This window comes from Parasteatoda tepidariorum, chromosome 10, assembly GCF_043381705.1.
Source record: "Parasteatoda tepidariorum isolate YZ-2023 chromosome 10, CAS_Ptep_4.0, whole genome shotgun sequence".
Taxonomy (NCBI): Eukaryota; Metazoa; Arthropoda; class Arachnida; order Araneae; family Theridiidae; genus Parasteatoda; species Parasteatoda tepidariorum.
The window spans coordinates 38205040-38221788 of record NC_092213.1 but is presented as its reverse complement, the minus strand read 5'-3'; the positions used below and the strand labels follow the sequence as shown (position 1 = coordinate 38221788).

General features: G+C 31.0%; 1 protein-coding gene across 1 annotated transcript in view; it reads right to left on the bottom strand.

The window, feature by feature from the left end:
• Positions 1-10933, bottom strand: part of LOC107454292 (insulin-like growth factor-binding protein-related protein 1) — a 13857-nt gene extending 2924 nt beyond the window's left edge. Inside the window, exons 1-3 of the mRNA XM_016071431.3 lie at positions 10385-10933; positions 2135-2278; positions 1159-1335 (exon numbers count right to left, since the gene is read on the bottom strand). Coding sequence (XP_015926917.1) covers positions 1159-1335; positions 2135-2278; positions 10385-10814 — 751 coding nt within the window. The 5' untranslated portion in view covers positions 10815-10933. The remainder of the gene's footprint in view (positions 1-1158; positions 1336-2134; positions 2279-10384) is intronic.
• Positions 10934-16749: the final 5816 nt, after the last annotated feature.

The window sequence follows — 16749 nt, the reverse complement described above, 5'->3', positions numbered from 1 at the left end:
ACGCAAATGCTGGTGGTATACTCGTATACATTTTGTATTTCTTAAATATATTACATTTATACCTTCTCTTTTTCTTCCCGTTATTATACTCTTCGTTTTAACCGAGTTTTTCAGTTATCCGAGTTAGTCGTGGTCCACATTAACTCGGATAATCGGGACTCTACTGTAATAAGAAAATTGACTAAAATCTAAAATAGTTCCAAAGTTCCCCCCCCCCCCGTCCAATGGTCAGACGAAATATTGTACTGTCCACTTTATTGATTTTCTCACAATTCTATGTCCATCGTGCCGAATGCAGTTTTCTGATTGTTAACTTCGCAGCAGCGAAAAGTTAAGCGTTAACTATCTAGTAGCGAAATATTCATATCCTTGCTGACATTAGGGCGGAATTCAGCTGAATTTTCTAAATTACGATGACTCAATTAAGCCAATCAGAAGCCTGTATTTTTGTAAACATATCGCATTTTGTGATATGTAAAAATACAGGACTTTGATTTTTGTCCACACTAATTTCGAAAATGTAGAAATATGCTTCAAAATTCCGTCCTAAATATCCATGGATTGTCGAAATGTAGATTGTGTTCATACGATAGATTAATGAAGAAGCCAACATAAAACTTGACGGATTTTATTTCGCATATTTTGTTTAAAAAAAGTTCATTAAAGAGGGGAATGTAAAATAAACTTTCTATTCGATTTTGCCCCCTCCCTTGAGGTGCGGGCCCGGGGCAACTGCCTCGTATGGCCCTGCCTTAGTCTGACTCTGCTGAAGAGTGGTGCTGTTATCGTTAGTATGTTTCTGACGTGTGCCCATTCTTTATTTTAGCAGCTTTTATGAACAAAACTTTAAAAAGAAAATCATTCTTTAAAAAGTTTCACAGTAATTCCAGGAGTACTTCTGTCTTTTAAATTGAGTTTAATATTCCATTGCTACGAAGTTGAACATTGATATAGCCGCAATTCGGTATGGAACAGATATCAAACATGTTTACTTAATCCATTTACAATTGGCCACAAAAAGTTGTCTGAATAAGAAAAACACCAAATATGAAGCCATGTGGAAAAAAATGGATGTATGTTTTTACTACCTACCGTCGATTTAGAAGGGCGCTAGACATAAGTGTAAAAAATATAATAACAATTAAAGAGTTTTTTAACCTTTTGAATCAAGAATAATTAATTTGGCAGCAGCAGATGATTCGCCCTCTTCATTTTTAGCAATGCACCAATAAGTAGCATCATCATCTGGTTGGACATTCAGCATCTGCAACCAAGATGTAACCTCATACTTGCTTGGACCTCCTCGAGATTGCACAGATATTTTGGAATCGTCGCCTAAGAACAGAAAATTTATGAAAGTTTCATTAACCAGAGCTGTGATACATCTGGAAAGATAAAAATCTGGTAGCAAAGAATATATTAGTTCTGTTTTATTTTTTTATTATTTTTTTTTAAGGAAAATTAACATAATCGTAAGTACAAATTCTTCTTTTCGGAACTCTATGTATTTAATTGGGGAAAGTAACTCTTTGTAATATTTAAAGTAATTTCTTTGTAAAATAACAAATCTAATATATTAATCTAATGACTTCAATAAAGCTGTATAGTATCAACTGATAATTAAGATTTTACATAGAACCTTATAGGGCTTCTAATAATTTGGCCAGGGACTGTAATTGCTGAAAAAAATTAATTAACTTCCTCCCCTCATTTTGATTGATCCGAATTCTGCGTGGGTAAAAATCACATCCACTTCTAAAAGCTTCAAGCATAATGTTTTCAATTGTCCCCACATTTTTGACTTGTAAAATCTTCTAACACATTTGTTGAAATATTATTTATACAGAGTTAGAATAAATATAGAGTTAGTATAAGTTAGTATAAGTATATAAAGTATATACGAGAGTACAGAGTTAGTATAAGTATAGTATAGAGTCTTCATAATTTTGTCCAAACTTTGAATGCAGTTTACATAATATTTTCAGAAGTCATTAGATTAATATATTAGATTTGCTCCAGAAATTTAAAGCAGCATCTTATGTACAGACTGAAAAAAATTTTAAAAATCAAANAAAAAAAAAAAAAAAAAAAAAAAAAAAAAAAAAAAAAAAAAAAAAAAAAAAATTATACATACTAGGAAGGGGTTTAGTATCCCCTTTACCCCTATCCACTCTCCATTCAATGGTAGGTACAGGCCATCCCATAGCTTCACAGGTCATAGCGACATTGCCACCTGTACTGTTGGAAACGTCTTCAGGTGGAGTGATTATTTTCGCAACTGAAATACAAATAAAATACTTAGTTGTACACAATAATTTTGCAGTTGTTTAGATCTAACAGAAACAGTTATTCATCACTGAAATTTCCTTAATTTACGAAATCAATTACGAATAATTTTTTTTCTAACTAATTATTATTATTATTTGATTTTATATTTTAGTACAAATATAATTCGGATAGTCTAACAGGTTTTTTTTTAGAAGCTATTCGACTGTTTCTTTTATGATTAAGTTAAACCAAAATATATTTTTGCTTGTAATTAGAGCATTAAAAAAAGTATAAATGAAAGAGTTAAAGGGTTAAGGATCAATTTTTCCATTATTCAATTCTTTCAATCGTGAAATCTTGAAAATAAAAAAAATAATAGATATTCGTGTTTACCATATTAAATTAGTTCAAGTATAAATGTCGGGAAAATTTCAAATTTGATGAAACACAAATGTTCTATTTCCTTTGCGTGAAAGTATTTTTTGTATCATAACAAAATGTTGCGTTTCTGCAACAGTAGTTATGGTTAAAAATTGCGAAATTTGGACAGACTATAATTTACTAAAACAGTAACATACAAAAGCATGTTTTTTGTTTTTGGAATAATAGTGAATTTAAAAATATTTATTTTTGCCTGACACTGAGTATCTTTCTAAGCTAGTATACATTTGACCTTCTATTACATTCTATACACATTTGATCTTCAGGGATGCCGCTGGTGGCTTAAAATGTAAAAAGNAAAAAAAAAAAAAAAAAAAAAAAAAAAAAAAAAAAAAAAAAAAAAAAAAAAAAAAAAAGAATTGTGGTCGAATGCTATTTTAAGAAGTTAATTCACTTCAACAATGACCGATTCATAAATTAACAGAATTTTTTTTTAAAATTCCGATAAGAAATAATAAGTTTGTGATTCTTTTGAAAATTTAAGTGGAAGCTATAAAAATTCGCGTAGTTTATGTGCTACTCTTATTCCTCTCTTTCTTTTTTTTTTTTTTGGGGGGGGACTAAAATTGTACTTTTCTTGCGCTATAAAAAATTGAATTTCAGTCCAATTGACTAGTAGTCAATTAATTAAAGCACTTTCCATGAAATCCAGTTTGATTGCTCAGACAATTTAAACATTTCAAAAATAAATAAAATAAACATCTAAAACAAAACTAAACAAAATCTTTAAAATGGATCCAAAACTATTTAGTAAGTGTAAGTTCCTAAAAAAAAATCATCTAAGTTGCTGAAATTAATTATTATCTTCAAATAAAAATTAATATTCAAATAAATAGAATGAAAAAAATTCTAACTGAAGGCAAGACAGAAACAAGAAAGCAATATAACGCCAAATCTGGTTGGTTTAGTAATTATTGCTCCGTGCGTGGGTTCAAAGGTTGTTTATTGAAGATGACGGCACATGTTAAAAACGACTAAAAAAAAAAAAAAATACTCCGCTTACTTTTAACAGACACCGGAAGTTCAGATTCTCATTTTCTCAGAATAGAAGTATTATTTTCTGTTTAAGAGGAGGAGAACGCGTTCTTTTTCGAAACAATCAAGTTGGAAAAAATTATGTGTATAATTTTGAAGCCTTATAATTAATATTTTAAAAGCTTTCTTCAAAGCACTTTTTCCATTAAAAAAATAAAAAAGCCACATTTTCATTGCTTTACACAAATAAAGCGGAGCTTTAATTTTAAACTATGCTATCTTTCTTAAAAGTATTAACACGTAGAATGCCACGCTAATTTTACCCGGCTTGCCCGTCTGGCCAAATGGTACATAAGTACAAACTAAATTTGCAAATTTTACAGATTTTGCTAGTTTTTTAAAAGGTTTAGCATGACATATCTGAAAAAAGTGGTGAATTATATTAACCTACGAATTGTTTACAACCAGTGGTGGATCAAAATCTACTAAATTGAATTTATTTAACCAAGAATCACAATTAATAAACTACCACTTGAAAATATTTTTTCGTTGTCATCTCTGTCAGCAAGTTGGCATCTCTGTGTATATAAATATAACTATTTTTGTGTGTTCTACGTTGCAATAATTTCTTCAAACCATTTTAGTAACGATAATAATATAAAATAATTAAAAATTTACTCGAATCATGTGTTTCTAATAATCTTGGCTTCACCGGTGACCCCCGTGTCGCTACGAACAAACTCAGTGCCGGTCACCGGTGACCCTCATGGCATTCAATGTGTTAATATATTTCTATTTGGATCTGAAATCAAATCACAAGTGTTGTTTAAATTTGCAGAGGGTTAAGAATTTAATTGCCACTTCTTTCGTAAAGCATTCTTTTCACATTGTTGAAAAATTTATGCCTCGACAATAAAAGGTTAATTTAAATGCAGAATGTTAGCACAACAAAAATGGTAGCTTATTTACTTTTGAACGAAATCGTTTCTGTTAATCACAGATACATTGATATCACATCAACGCTACAAAAGTAATAAATTTTCAACCGAACTTTAAAAATTCAATTGTAAAAAATAGTTCGATACGATAGATCTGAATGTCTCGATAGATATGAATGATTCATATCTATCGATAAATATGAATATATTAGTACGATAAAATACTTTTGCTGCCACTTTTTTTTATTTCTTGAACAGGTTTTCCTCAACCTGGAAAAAATAAACGAGTGGTAGCTAAATTTTTCAAGACTACTTCATTTGTAAATTAGGAAATTATTCCAGAGGTATTTTTTGCACCCATATATATCTCCTTTAAATTAAACATTTATTGAAAACTTAAAGCATCTAGATATGCCTCACATCTGCTACCATTTTAAAAAAATTTCTAGACCGTGGGAACCCTGTTGAAATAGTACTGTCGACATAACTGCTAAATTTTAATCTTTCCAAAAATGATTTTTCCCAGAGGTAATAAAAGAAAATTAATTTTCTTCTTAGTAGAATTAATTATATTATAAATTAATACATTATAATTCTAAGCAGAAATATAAGTATTTTGTAAGTACTTAACCATAACATAATCATTTGTTTATACATATGCCTAATTTTTTACATGTAATGGTCATCAAAATCATTTTAACCCTTTTCACTCGGATGTCTCCACGGAGGCACCATCAACAGTCACCACTTTAAAATTAAGAAACTTTATGCCTTAGTAATTAGTAATCACATTATTTTAAGCATTTTAAAATTGTTTAATAATACTTTATTGTGTATTTTAAATGCTATAGTGCTTCTATTAGATCAAGCAGCATTTAAAAGTACTCGGAGTGCAATGGGTTAAATTAAATTTAAGAAGTAAATTGGAAACTCAAATTTTACTACCACTTTAATTATAAAAATAAAATTTCATAGAAAATCTGTCTAAGTTGGCATCAAAGGCTGTCAGTAAATGGTGACATAATTATAAAAAAAATGTTGAATTAGAGAAAAAAAGAAGTTTTAAAATGTTACGTCTCAATTTTAAAATGCTAAGTTTCACAATTTATTAAATAATTAAAGCATTATTTTTATTTTGACTTTTTTCGCGGTCTTTAATCATCAATTACGCCTTTCATTTTTCAAAAATCAATTACTGTACATATCAAATCATGTTTTATCATTATTTTTAATTTAAGTCTGCAATCAATATTTCTAGTGTTAAGTAAAAACGTCAATTTGTCATATTAAATTTTTTCATTGTTTTATTATTTCACAAGCAAACGGCTTGATTTTTTTTTTATGGCTACCACAATNACAAGTTGAAAAAATAATATGTGTATAATTTTGAAGCCTTATAATTAATATTTTAAAAGCTTTCTTCAAAGCACTTTTGCCGTTAAAAAAATAAAAAAGTCGCATTGTGATTGCCATACACACATAAAGCGGAGCTTTAATTTTAAACTACTATATTTCTTAAAAGTATTAACAAGTTGAATCCCCGCTACTTTTACATAGCTTGCCCATCTGGTCTAACGGTAAATAACTAAATTAGCAAATATTGACAGATTTTTCTAGCTATTTAAAAGGTTTAGCATGACAAGTCTGAAAGAAGTGGTGAATTATGTAAGCCTACGAATTGTTTACTACTAAAAAATCTACTAAATTGAATTTATTAAACCAAGAATCACAATTAATAGACTACCACTCGAAAATATTTATTCGCTGTCCGGAGCAAGTTAGCATCTCTGTGTATATAAATAAAAATATTTTTGTGTATTCTATATTGCATTAATTTCTTCAAACCATTTTAGTAACGATAATAATATAAAAAGATTAAAAATTTACTCGAATTATGTGTTTCTAATAATCTTGGCTTCGTCGGTAATCGGTGACCCCGGTGGCGCTACGAACAAACTCAGTGCCCGTCACCAGCGACCCCATGGCATTCAACGTGTTAACTGGACTCCAAAACAGTTAAATATTAAAAAGTATGCATGCAGACATGCCAACTTCGCCGGATTCGTTTTAAAAACGGTCGAGAACTACAAACTAAAATTTGTAAATTTTCGGTTAATTTTACCAAGTTTTTTAAAGGCACAACGCTGCTTAACTGTAACAAAGTGGGGTATCACGTAAATCCTTTGAATTATTTAGATGTAGTGGTGAGTAAAAATCGGATAAATAAATCGAATTTACTAAACCAAAAATCATACATTAAAAGACTACCACTTGAATATATTTATCTGCCGCTGTCCGGAGCCAGTTGGCATATGTTAGCAAGTTAGTTCTATGTTTACTTCTTATACCAAGGATGCTACGGGTGACAAAAAATGTAATAAAAAAGGTAAAAAGTGCTAAAACTCAATTCATTTTTATATATTTATAATTTCTTTAATTCAATCGTAACTACCACTATAACTTACGTCACAAGTTATTTATATTTTAAACCAAAACTTCTTTTGTGATTACTATAGTCCAGCACCTCCACAACACCACAAAGTTTAACCGGTTAACGCCCAGAGTCATATATTTAGGACAGTTCCTTTTTTCAAAGACATTCATTGTGGTGGGAAACTTTTTTCAGAATTTTCATTTATCTGGGTGAATTAAAAGATTCTCAGATACCACAATGATTTAGTTATTTCTGATTAGATCTAGAATTAAAAGGAGCAAGTCCTTTTTGATCCATCGAAGACTTTTAGAATGCCCTAACAGTAGAAAAACCAATTAATTTCGACAGTATAATTATACCACCTTTTCCATAAAACCACTTCTTGTATCATTTCAATATATAAAGTCGGGATAAAACGGGTTAAGCTAAAAATGCTTCAAGCTCGTGGATGTTTTATACAGTTCAGTTCTTTTGCAATCACTTTCAATATTAAATGGAAGAAGAAATGTGCAACAAAGAGTTTTGGTACTTTTAATCACGTTTAAAAAAATTTCAATTTTACTAGTCACTTCATTTTTGTGATTCTAGTCGCGAGTGACAACCATATAGTACGTGTTGATTTATACATATGTGTTTTAATTAGTTCGTATGCAATGGTGGCTAAAATCAATCTAAATCAAAATTTTTAAATCCAACAGTGTTCGTACGCAACTGGAAAAAATTAACAACTGGTATCAATATTGTTATAAAGATACTGAAAATGTCCTAATATTAGTTTGAACTAACGAAATAAATTTCATATTTGCCTCCTTCGGATCTGTAGGTATTAGCTTAGAGTAATTAAATTACGGTAGCTTTAATCATACAAATATAGATAATAAAAAATCATATTAACCCTTTGGATCTGGTTTATTTAAATTTCGAACTAAGAGGAAGCAACCAAATTAAAAACCTGGAAGTAAGTTTTTAATTAAAAAAAAATTTTTTTTGTTGTTGTTAAATAGTTACCAAATATGACCCGACACCTTCACTAAATGTTTTGTCAATTATAAGATGTGGTATTTGTCAATGCATTATTTCTTTCTGAAATAGGCTCTGACAGTAAAATGTTTTAGTCTCCACTTTTTATTAATTGGTAATAAATGCACGAATCTTACTCGTCAAATGTACTCAAAGGGTTAATATTACTACCAGTTTTCAATTTTTTACAGGTACGTATGAACCTTGTTCAGAATGAAACATAAAGGCGGGACTGCCAACTTTCTACGCTTTTTGGGAAGAAAAATTTTTTTTAGTGATAGATAGCTAAGTTTATCTTTTACTGTATGATTCTTTATTTTGTAAATTTAATTTCAAATTATTTTTACCACCTCTACATGTAAATGATTCAAAAGTTTATATAAAAAGCCACTTTGTTTTAACTCTTTCGTGGTGAGGCTTTTAAAATGCTGGCAAAATTACCAAAAATTCCCATATATATCTCCTTTAAATTAAACATTTATTGTGTGAAAACTTAAAACATCTAGATATACCTCACTTCTGCTACTATGCTACTATTTTTAAAAAAAATTCTAAACCGTGGGAACCCTGTTGAAATAGTACTGTCAACATAACTGCTAAATTTTAATCTTTCCAAAAAATTTTTTTCCTAGAGGTAATAAAAATTTATTTATTATAATTCTAAGTAGAATTAATTATATTATAAATTATTACATTATAATTCTAACCAAAAATATAAGCATTTTGTAAGTACTTAAACACATACTAACATATTTATTTGTTTATGCCTAATTTTTTACATGTAATGGTCATCAAAACCATTTTAACCCTTTGCACTCAGATGTTTCCACGGAGACACCATCAACAGTCACCACTTTAAAGTTAAGAAATTTTATGCCTTAATAATTAGTAATCACATTATTTTAAGAATTTTAAAATTGTATAATAATACTTTATTGTGAATTTTAAATGCTATAGTGCTGCTATTAGATCAAACAGCATTTAAAAGTACTCAGAGTGCAAAGGGTAAAATTAAATTTAAGAAGTAAATTGGAAACTTAAATTTTACTACCACTTTAATTATAAAAATAAAATTTGATACAAAATCTGTCAAAGGTGGCAACAAAGGCTGTCAGCAAATGGTGACTTAATTATAAAAAAAATTTTGAATTAGAGAAAAAGAAGTTTTAAAATGTTACGCCTCAATTTTAAAATGTTAATTTTCATAATTTATTAAATAATTAAAGCATTATTTTTATTTTGACTTTTTTCGCGGTCTTTACTCATCAATTAGGCCTTTCATTTTTCAAAAATCAATTACTGTACATATCAAATCATATTTTATCATTATTTTTAATTTAAGTCAGCAATCAATATTTCTAGTGTTAAGTAAAAACGCCAATTTGTCATATTAAATTTTTTCATTGTTTTACTATTTCACAAGCAAACGGCTTGATTTTTTTTTATGGCTACCACAATGTATTCGAATGAACTTCAATGTATGTCATAATTAAATGTGTGCTAGTTAAAATACAGAAATTTAATTAGTGAAATATGTATCAATTTATGTTAATATTTATTTATGTCAACTTATGTATATATATATGCATACCCTCCAACTGCTACGGAATTTCCGTAGTTTCAAAATTCTTCTTTTCAGATGGTAGCAAAATTAATGTCTTGATATTTAAAAAAAATTAATTTTAGCGTAACTTGTCCACTATTACTTAAAAAAGTTGCAGGCCATATGGCTAGATTCTTAAGTTCTGATAAAAGTTTTATGAGAGATCCATTTGCTTTAAAAATTTCTACTTTGGTTCGCTACCACTAGAAAGAATTATTTTCAAAATCCTCATAAGTTGGAGGGTATGTATATGTCAAATTATGTTTATATTTATATATGTCAACTTTGATTCGATGAATCAGATATTCAAATGTTATATTTACTCAAGCAAAGTGCTTGTTTTTCTATTAGCTACCACATCGATTGCTAAATTCAAAATGTTATTACTATAAATTTTCTGTAAATTTCTAGATGTATGGGATAGGGGCCGCTAAGTGGCCCAGGAGCCCAATTTTTGTAAATAAAGTAAAGTAAAAGTTGCGGTCTTTACATATCTTCCAAAGAAATTGAAAAAAAAAAAATTTACTACCGTTTTTTATTATAAACTTTAGATTTTATTAAGTTTTAAACTAATTATCATAATACACTTGTAGAACTTCTGTTTAGGAGTTTATATAGCGACATACATAATTAAAATGTATGTAAGATAGTAAGAAAATGCAAAACAATTCGTAAATATATAATTTTTTTTAATTAAAATCATACCAGTGCTGCAAGGACCTCTGTGTATTGCTTGTAATCCATTTCTATATTTATATCTAGCCTCAGTCATCTGACACTCATTTTCATACGTTTTGCCATCATTCCCACATAGGGCCTCCTTTTTGATACAGACACATTCCGTTTCGGGTGGATCCGAAGGAGGCAGATCATTGCGGGGCCTACACTCGAGGTTTTCACCGCAGGGCCCGTACCCTCTGCCTTGGTATGGGAGTGGCAGGGTATCACCGTCACATTGAGCACCCTCTCGCCGTCCGCATACGTAACAGCAGCCGCACAGATCCTTTACGAGGCCCGTTAAACAATCCTCGGACGGTGGGACGCATTTTTCGGGTTCGCAGACCCCACAGTTTCGATGGGATTCAGACTGAACCTGAACCGAAACCAAAAGTAACGTTACAATACTGAACCACATTCTTTTGTTAGGGAGATGCGACCGGAATATAATTAGATGAGAAATTATGACCAAAACAGGACTCAGCCCCGTTTCGGATTTGAATGTGCAATGTTAGGGTTGCTGGAATCGTTTGGGGGGATTGGATTTGGCTGATTTTTAACGTCGCCAATGATCACAAAAGCTCTTTTGTACTGATAACTCAGACCATATATTAAAAAAAAATGAATAAATAAAAAAATAACGGTTCAAGGACTGGAATAAGATATAAGACTCTCTTCTTTATTTGTTTTATTTTCCCAATGTAAACAAAGAATTATCTATCTTATCTCCCTTTTCCGGTGGAGTTGATTCGATGTATTAATGAAATATAGATTAATTAATTGTTTGTTGTTGTTATTCTTGATAAGACTTTCTTTTCTTGGTACACAAAGTTATGCAAAATAAGCTACATCAATGCTTATCTGAAATGTAGTTGGTCTTTTAATGTTTTTAATTATAATTTATTTAATAGTCAGTTTGTTTAAAAATTATTTAGACTAATTTCCTTAAGACTAAAATTAATGTAAAATGAAACATTAGATGAAATCTATTTATTATGCATGTAGACACATTAGGAAGCGTAAGCAATATTACTCATTCTTATGAATTTATAAACCTATGATAATGTGGAAACTTTTGACTTAAACTAGCGTTATTTAATTACGTTAAAATTTATTTTATATTAAAACTTATTTAATAGCTCGCTTTATTAAATATTTTCTGTTATTGTGCTATGTTGTATTTCTTATAATAATCAGAGCTCTTATAATAATCGAATCTTATTATAATCGAAAGAAAAGATGAAATTTAACAAAGGGCCGATAAAATTTTAGGAACTAAAGAATCATTTTAATCTGTTTCATTTAAGTGGATTAAATTTTAAAAATAGAAGCAATTTAAAATTTTTGGTTTCTGACATTTGCATACCATTATCATGCGACTTAATTATAGTTGTATTTATGTTTTTCAATGTTACATATTTGTAAGTTTCTAACATTTTATGTTTGAATAAAAGATTTGTTTAACTTTCCCTTTCTCTTATTATCTCTAATGGCTTAGTTATTTTCATAATGTTTTATATTATCTCCGCTTGCGTATCTCCCTCACGCAACAATTAATTTCAATGAAAGAGTAGATAACCCTTCGGGCTAGGAACTCTGTTACCAACCAAGCTTAAATCGGTTCGAAGTGTTGAAAAATTTTTGCGAAAAATTTTTGTGTTTTGGGGGACAAGTAATTTAAAAATGTTACTAACATATTTTACTTCGAGTAGAACCGTTAAAACTGCAGCGGTAAAAATAAGAACCAGGAACAGATTAAGGGGGTACTAGGGCTAAGGCCTGCAAAATTTTAATTCTTCGTTAGGGGCAACAAATTTAAAGGGACTAAAACTTTTTTTTTTAATGTTTAAATAATTATGAAAATACTTACCTATGAATTATAAAAATACTACTTACGAAATACCCCTGGAGAGTACGATGACATTAAAGACATGGGTTTCTGTGTAATTTTATTGATGGTGTGCTATAACTCACAAGAAGTTGTCACAACATTTATGCGACTCCCTTTTATATATAACGTTTTTAAACTAGTACGTTTTGGCAAAAAATGCCTTTTGATACACACAAAAAAAAAAAAAAAAANTTAGGACACAACAGTATAAGGCAAGCTCTCAAGTATTTGAATAAAAGCAACAATATATTTTTTCCCCAGTGTTATTAAATTATCGGCATTTAATTCGAGTTACAAACTTTTATCTCCTCAATTAAATACAAATAATAGGAAGGGAGATTATTATCCTGTGCAACCACTTGATTACAAACATTTTCGGAGGTACTGAGATTGCAACAGTACAACAAGTTCAGTAAAAAATTCTGAAAGCATTCCCACATTCCCCAAGGACGTCTTTTCTTCAACTGATATACATACCTACAAACATTCTTTGTTTTTAATATCCTCTCATAATATTTCTCCTGCTTTAAAGAATTTTTATTTATTTTTTAATTTATTTTTACCCCTAATTTTGTTTAAGTTCAACTGAATTGGATACTTGCACTTCAAGAAGAAGGAGATCACTGATACCCACACATGTGACCTATGACATCAGCGCAAGTTAATCTTTATCAGCAAAACAGTGTATTAAAGTGGAGCTAAGTTTCGCTACACAAACTAAAATGTTAATTAACGGAAAGTTAATTAAATTCAGCGCCGAATCGAATGTGTTGAAATAGAATTCTTTCTCGTTTATTTCTTTTACTTAACTTAGATTTATTATCTGTTTTTGTATTTTATTGTATCAGCGATATATTTTTATTTTGTTTACCTGGCAAATTCGATGCATAATTAGTTTGTTTATGTTCCACATGACTCCGTGCCTGTTTTTGAGTTAAGTAAGAAATACATAGTGAAAGAATTGAAATATTTGTGAAAGAATATAGAATGCCGTAACATTTAAGGCTGTTTCTCGAAGGATCCGTAGCGTAGCAATATGAAATGAGGCTTTTTCGCGAATAATTACTATTTTTAAAACTGCTGTGAGATTGCAACTGTTACTTATGACTGTTTGATCAAGCTAAGCCTATCTAAAACCAGCGCTGTCTACGTTTATTTTGAAAATGGCGCACAACGTCAATATGGAGAAAAGTCACAGTTTTGTGAAAATTAAAAGCGTTTATGGTTCAATTTTTTTTATATTTAAAAACTTCAATGCTGCATTACTTGTACTCATAAAAAGTAGCCAAAATAAAGAATACGGAAATGATTTTGATAATTTTCATCTAGGTGAAAAATTGTAGCCAAATTGACGATTTTTTAAAAAGTTTAATAACTTTTAAAATATTTAAATTATTTGCCTGTTCTAAAGCCCAGATAATTCTTCGCGGCAAGATTATATATATAATTTAAAATCATCGCTATGTTTCAAGTTTAAGGAACTGAAGCTATGGCTTTTATTTTCCTTGCAGACAGAGCTTCGAAAAACAGCGTTAAGGGAATTGATACTTGACGGACTTGGTTTACTCGAAACAGAATGGAAAGAACAGTTGCTAACCTAAACAAATGCACGTTTCAACAATCAATCAGGATCGAGACACCCACACTACGTCACTTACAGGTTATCCCATTCTTATATATTTCTTTTCAATTATATATTTCTTTTCAACTAGTGGGCCGCGCCCCCTGCTCGCTAACGCTCGCCAACTCCCGAAAATTGCTACGAAATCTTATATGGTTTGCTTCTCAAACCAAGCTCGCTTCGCTCGCTACTAACTTAGGTACATTACAAATGCACAAAATTCTAAGAATTCAAAACAATCATTCAAATCCATATAAAAACTTTTTTTTNTTTATATCCGTCGTTGAACAGCCGAACAAATTTTGGGTTTACGACTACTAATGTTCAACTCCGTAGCCTTGTAATTTTGAACCAATCCAGAAGACAAGGAAACTCTTGGATCAGTAGCCCCAGAGGTATTGATTTGTTATGGGAACATCGAGGACTTTGCGACACGACAGATTTAACGTGCATCAGTCACCATTCACTACACGGGGAGTTACAAGTGGATAGCTCGCATTAAAAGTAGAATGAACTGTTTCGAAATAACGTTCAACATTATGTTTTTTCGGCTCCGCAACTCTATTTCCACACAGCAAGCAACACACATTTATCTTTTGAATTGACGAAGCAATATGATTCCTCCCATTTGGAATTAAAAATACAGGTACGTTGTCTTTTGCTTGATCCACTCATTTTAGTGTAAACAAAGGAAGTATTTACAAATAATAAAGAACTAACGCTGTATACAAAAAATGTGAACATAGAAACCATAAATCGACGAGTTTCGGAAAAACGCCTTCGTAGTACGGCAACCTTAAAAATGGACCGATTTATTTTATTTCAGGTGTGGGAAATTAGCGAAGACTTGGCGCGAGTGGAAAATACAGCGATATTTTGCTTCGTGCTTATATTTGTGGGGATGGAGGGTTTTTTCCTGTCGATTTCTACTTTGGTTGTGTTTATTACCAATATTGAAAAATCAAAAAAATTTGCATAACTTTTTATGGGAAAATGGAAAACTGAAATATTTTATAGTTGGACACAAACAGCGGGCGCACCTAGACCGATCGACGGGCGCCATGGTGCCCGCGGGCATAGGGTTGGGGACCCCTGCAAAGCATAAACTTTAGCAAGACGAAATTTTTTAAACTAGCAGAAATATTTTCAAAAAACGTAGAAAGTTGGCAGCTGTGGGGAAATACTATAATGTGTTCTCATTTGTTTTCACTTTTAAGTAAAACGATCGAATCACATTCAGCAAGAATGTTTCCTGCATTTGTAAAAATCATGAATTATATTGCATAATTCTTTAAGATTTTAATTTTTTTTTGTAGTTAAATTTTCTGATTGAAATATTTAAAACGTTGATGAAAGAATTGTTATTAAATAAAAGTAATGACGTCTTGACCGTTAAACGACTAAAAACCGTTAACCGATACATTTTTGGGGGAGCTCCAAAAGCTCCGTGTCACGAAACTGACACAGTAAATTCGAGTACTGATTAAATGATAGCGGGTTTGAGTACCGAAAAGCAGTGGAGAAAAATGAGTTTTTGATATAATTAATAGTGGGTTCAAGCACTAATCATAAGAGAGCACACGAATGTTGATCAATAGGGCGTGGGTTCGAGTACTGATCAAAAATAGCGCGTTCGATTATCAATAAAAATAGTGGATCTAGTATTCATCAAAACAGAGCGGAATCGAAAACTGATCAAATGATAATGGGTTCGAGATCTAATAGGAAGAGAGTGTGTTCGAGTACTGATCAAATTATTGCGAGTTCGAGTACCGATAGAAAAAATAGTGAGTTCGAGCATTGACAAAAGAGAGTAGAACGGAGAACTGATCAAAAGATAGTGGGCTCGATACCGATAAAAAAAGAGAGTGGGCCAGAGTAATGATCAAATCATCGTAGGTTCGATTACTCATCAAGTGATAGCGGGGTCGTGGTACCGATAAAAAGATAGTGAGTTCGAGTACCGAAAAAACAGTGGGGAAAAAGAGTTATTGATATAATTAATAGTGGGTTCGAGTACTAATCATAAGAGAGTAGGTTCGAGTGTTGATCAAAAAGGTGTGGGTTCGAGTACCGATCAAATGACAGTGTGTTCGATTACTAATAACAATAGTGGGTTCGAGTATTCATCAAAACAGAGCGGAATTGAAAACTGATCAAATGATAATGGGTTCGAGATCAAAGAGGAAGAGAGTGGGCCCGAGTACTGAACAAATCATAGCAGGTTCGATTACTGATCAAGTGATAGCGGGGTCGTGGCACCGATAACAAGATAAAGAGTTCAAGTACCAATAAAAAGGTTTGGGGTTCAAGTATTGTTTAAAAATAAGGGGGTTCAAAAGCTGATGAAATGACAGGGGGTTCCAGTACCAAATGGTAGTTCGTTCGAGTATTGATCAAACAGAGTGGGTTCGATAACTGATCAAACGACAGTGGGTGCGAGTACTGATAAAAAGAGAGTGGGCCCGAGTAATGAAATCATAGTAAGTTCGATTACTGATCAAATGATAGCGGGTTTTGGTAAAGATAAAAAGATAGTATGTTCGAGTATTGAACAAAAGAGAGTGGGTTTGAAAACTGATTAAATCATAGAGGGTTCGAGCACTGAAAAAAAGATAGTAGGTTCTAGTATTGATCAAATCATTGTATGTTCGATGATTAATCAAGTGGTAGTGGATTCATGTACCGATGAAAAGTGGGAAGGGGGGAGGTACAAGAACTGTTCTGAGATGTATATTTTTTCGGTATTGGAACCAGCTATTTTTTGAGCAGTTTTCAAACCCACTTTCTCTTGTTCAATATTCAAACCCGCTATCTTTTTATAGATATCGATACACAAAC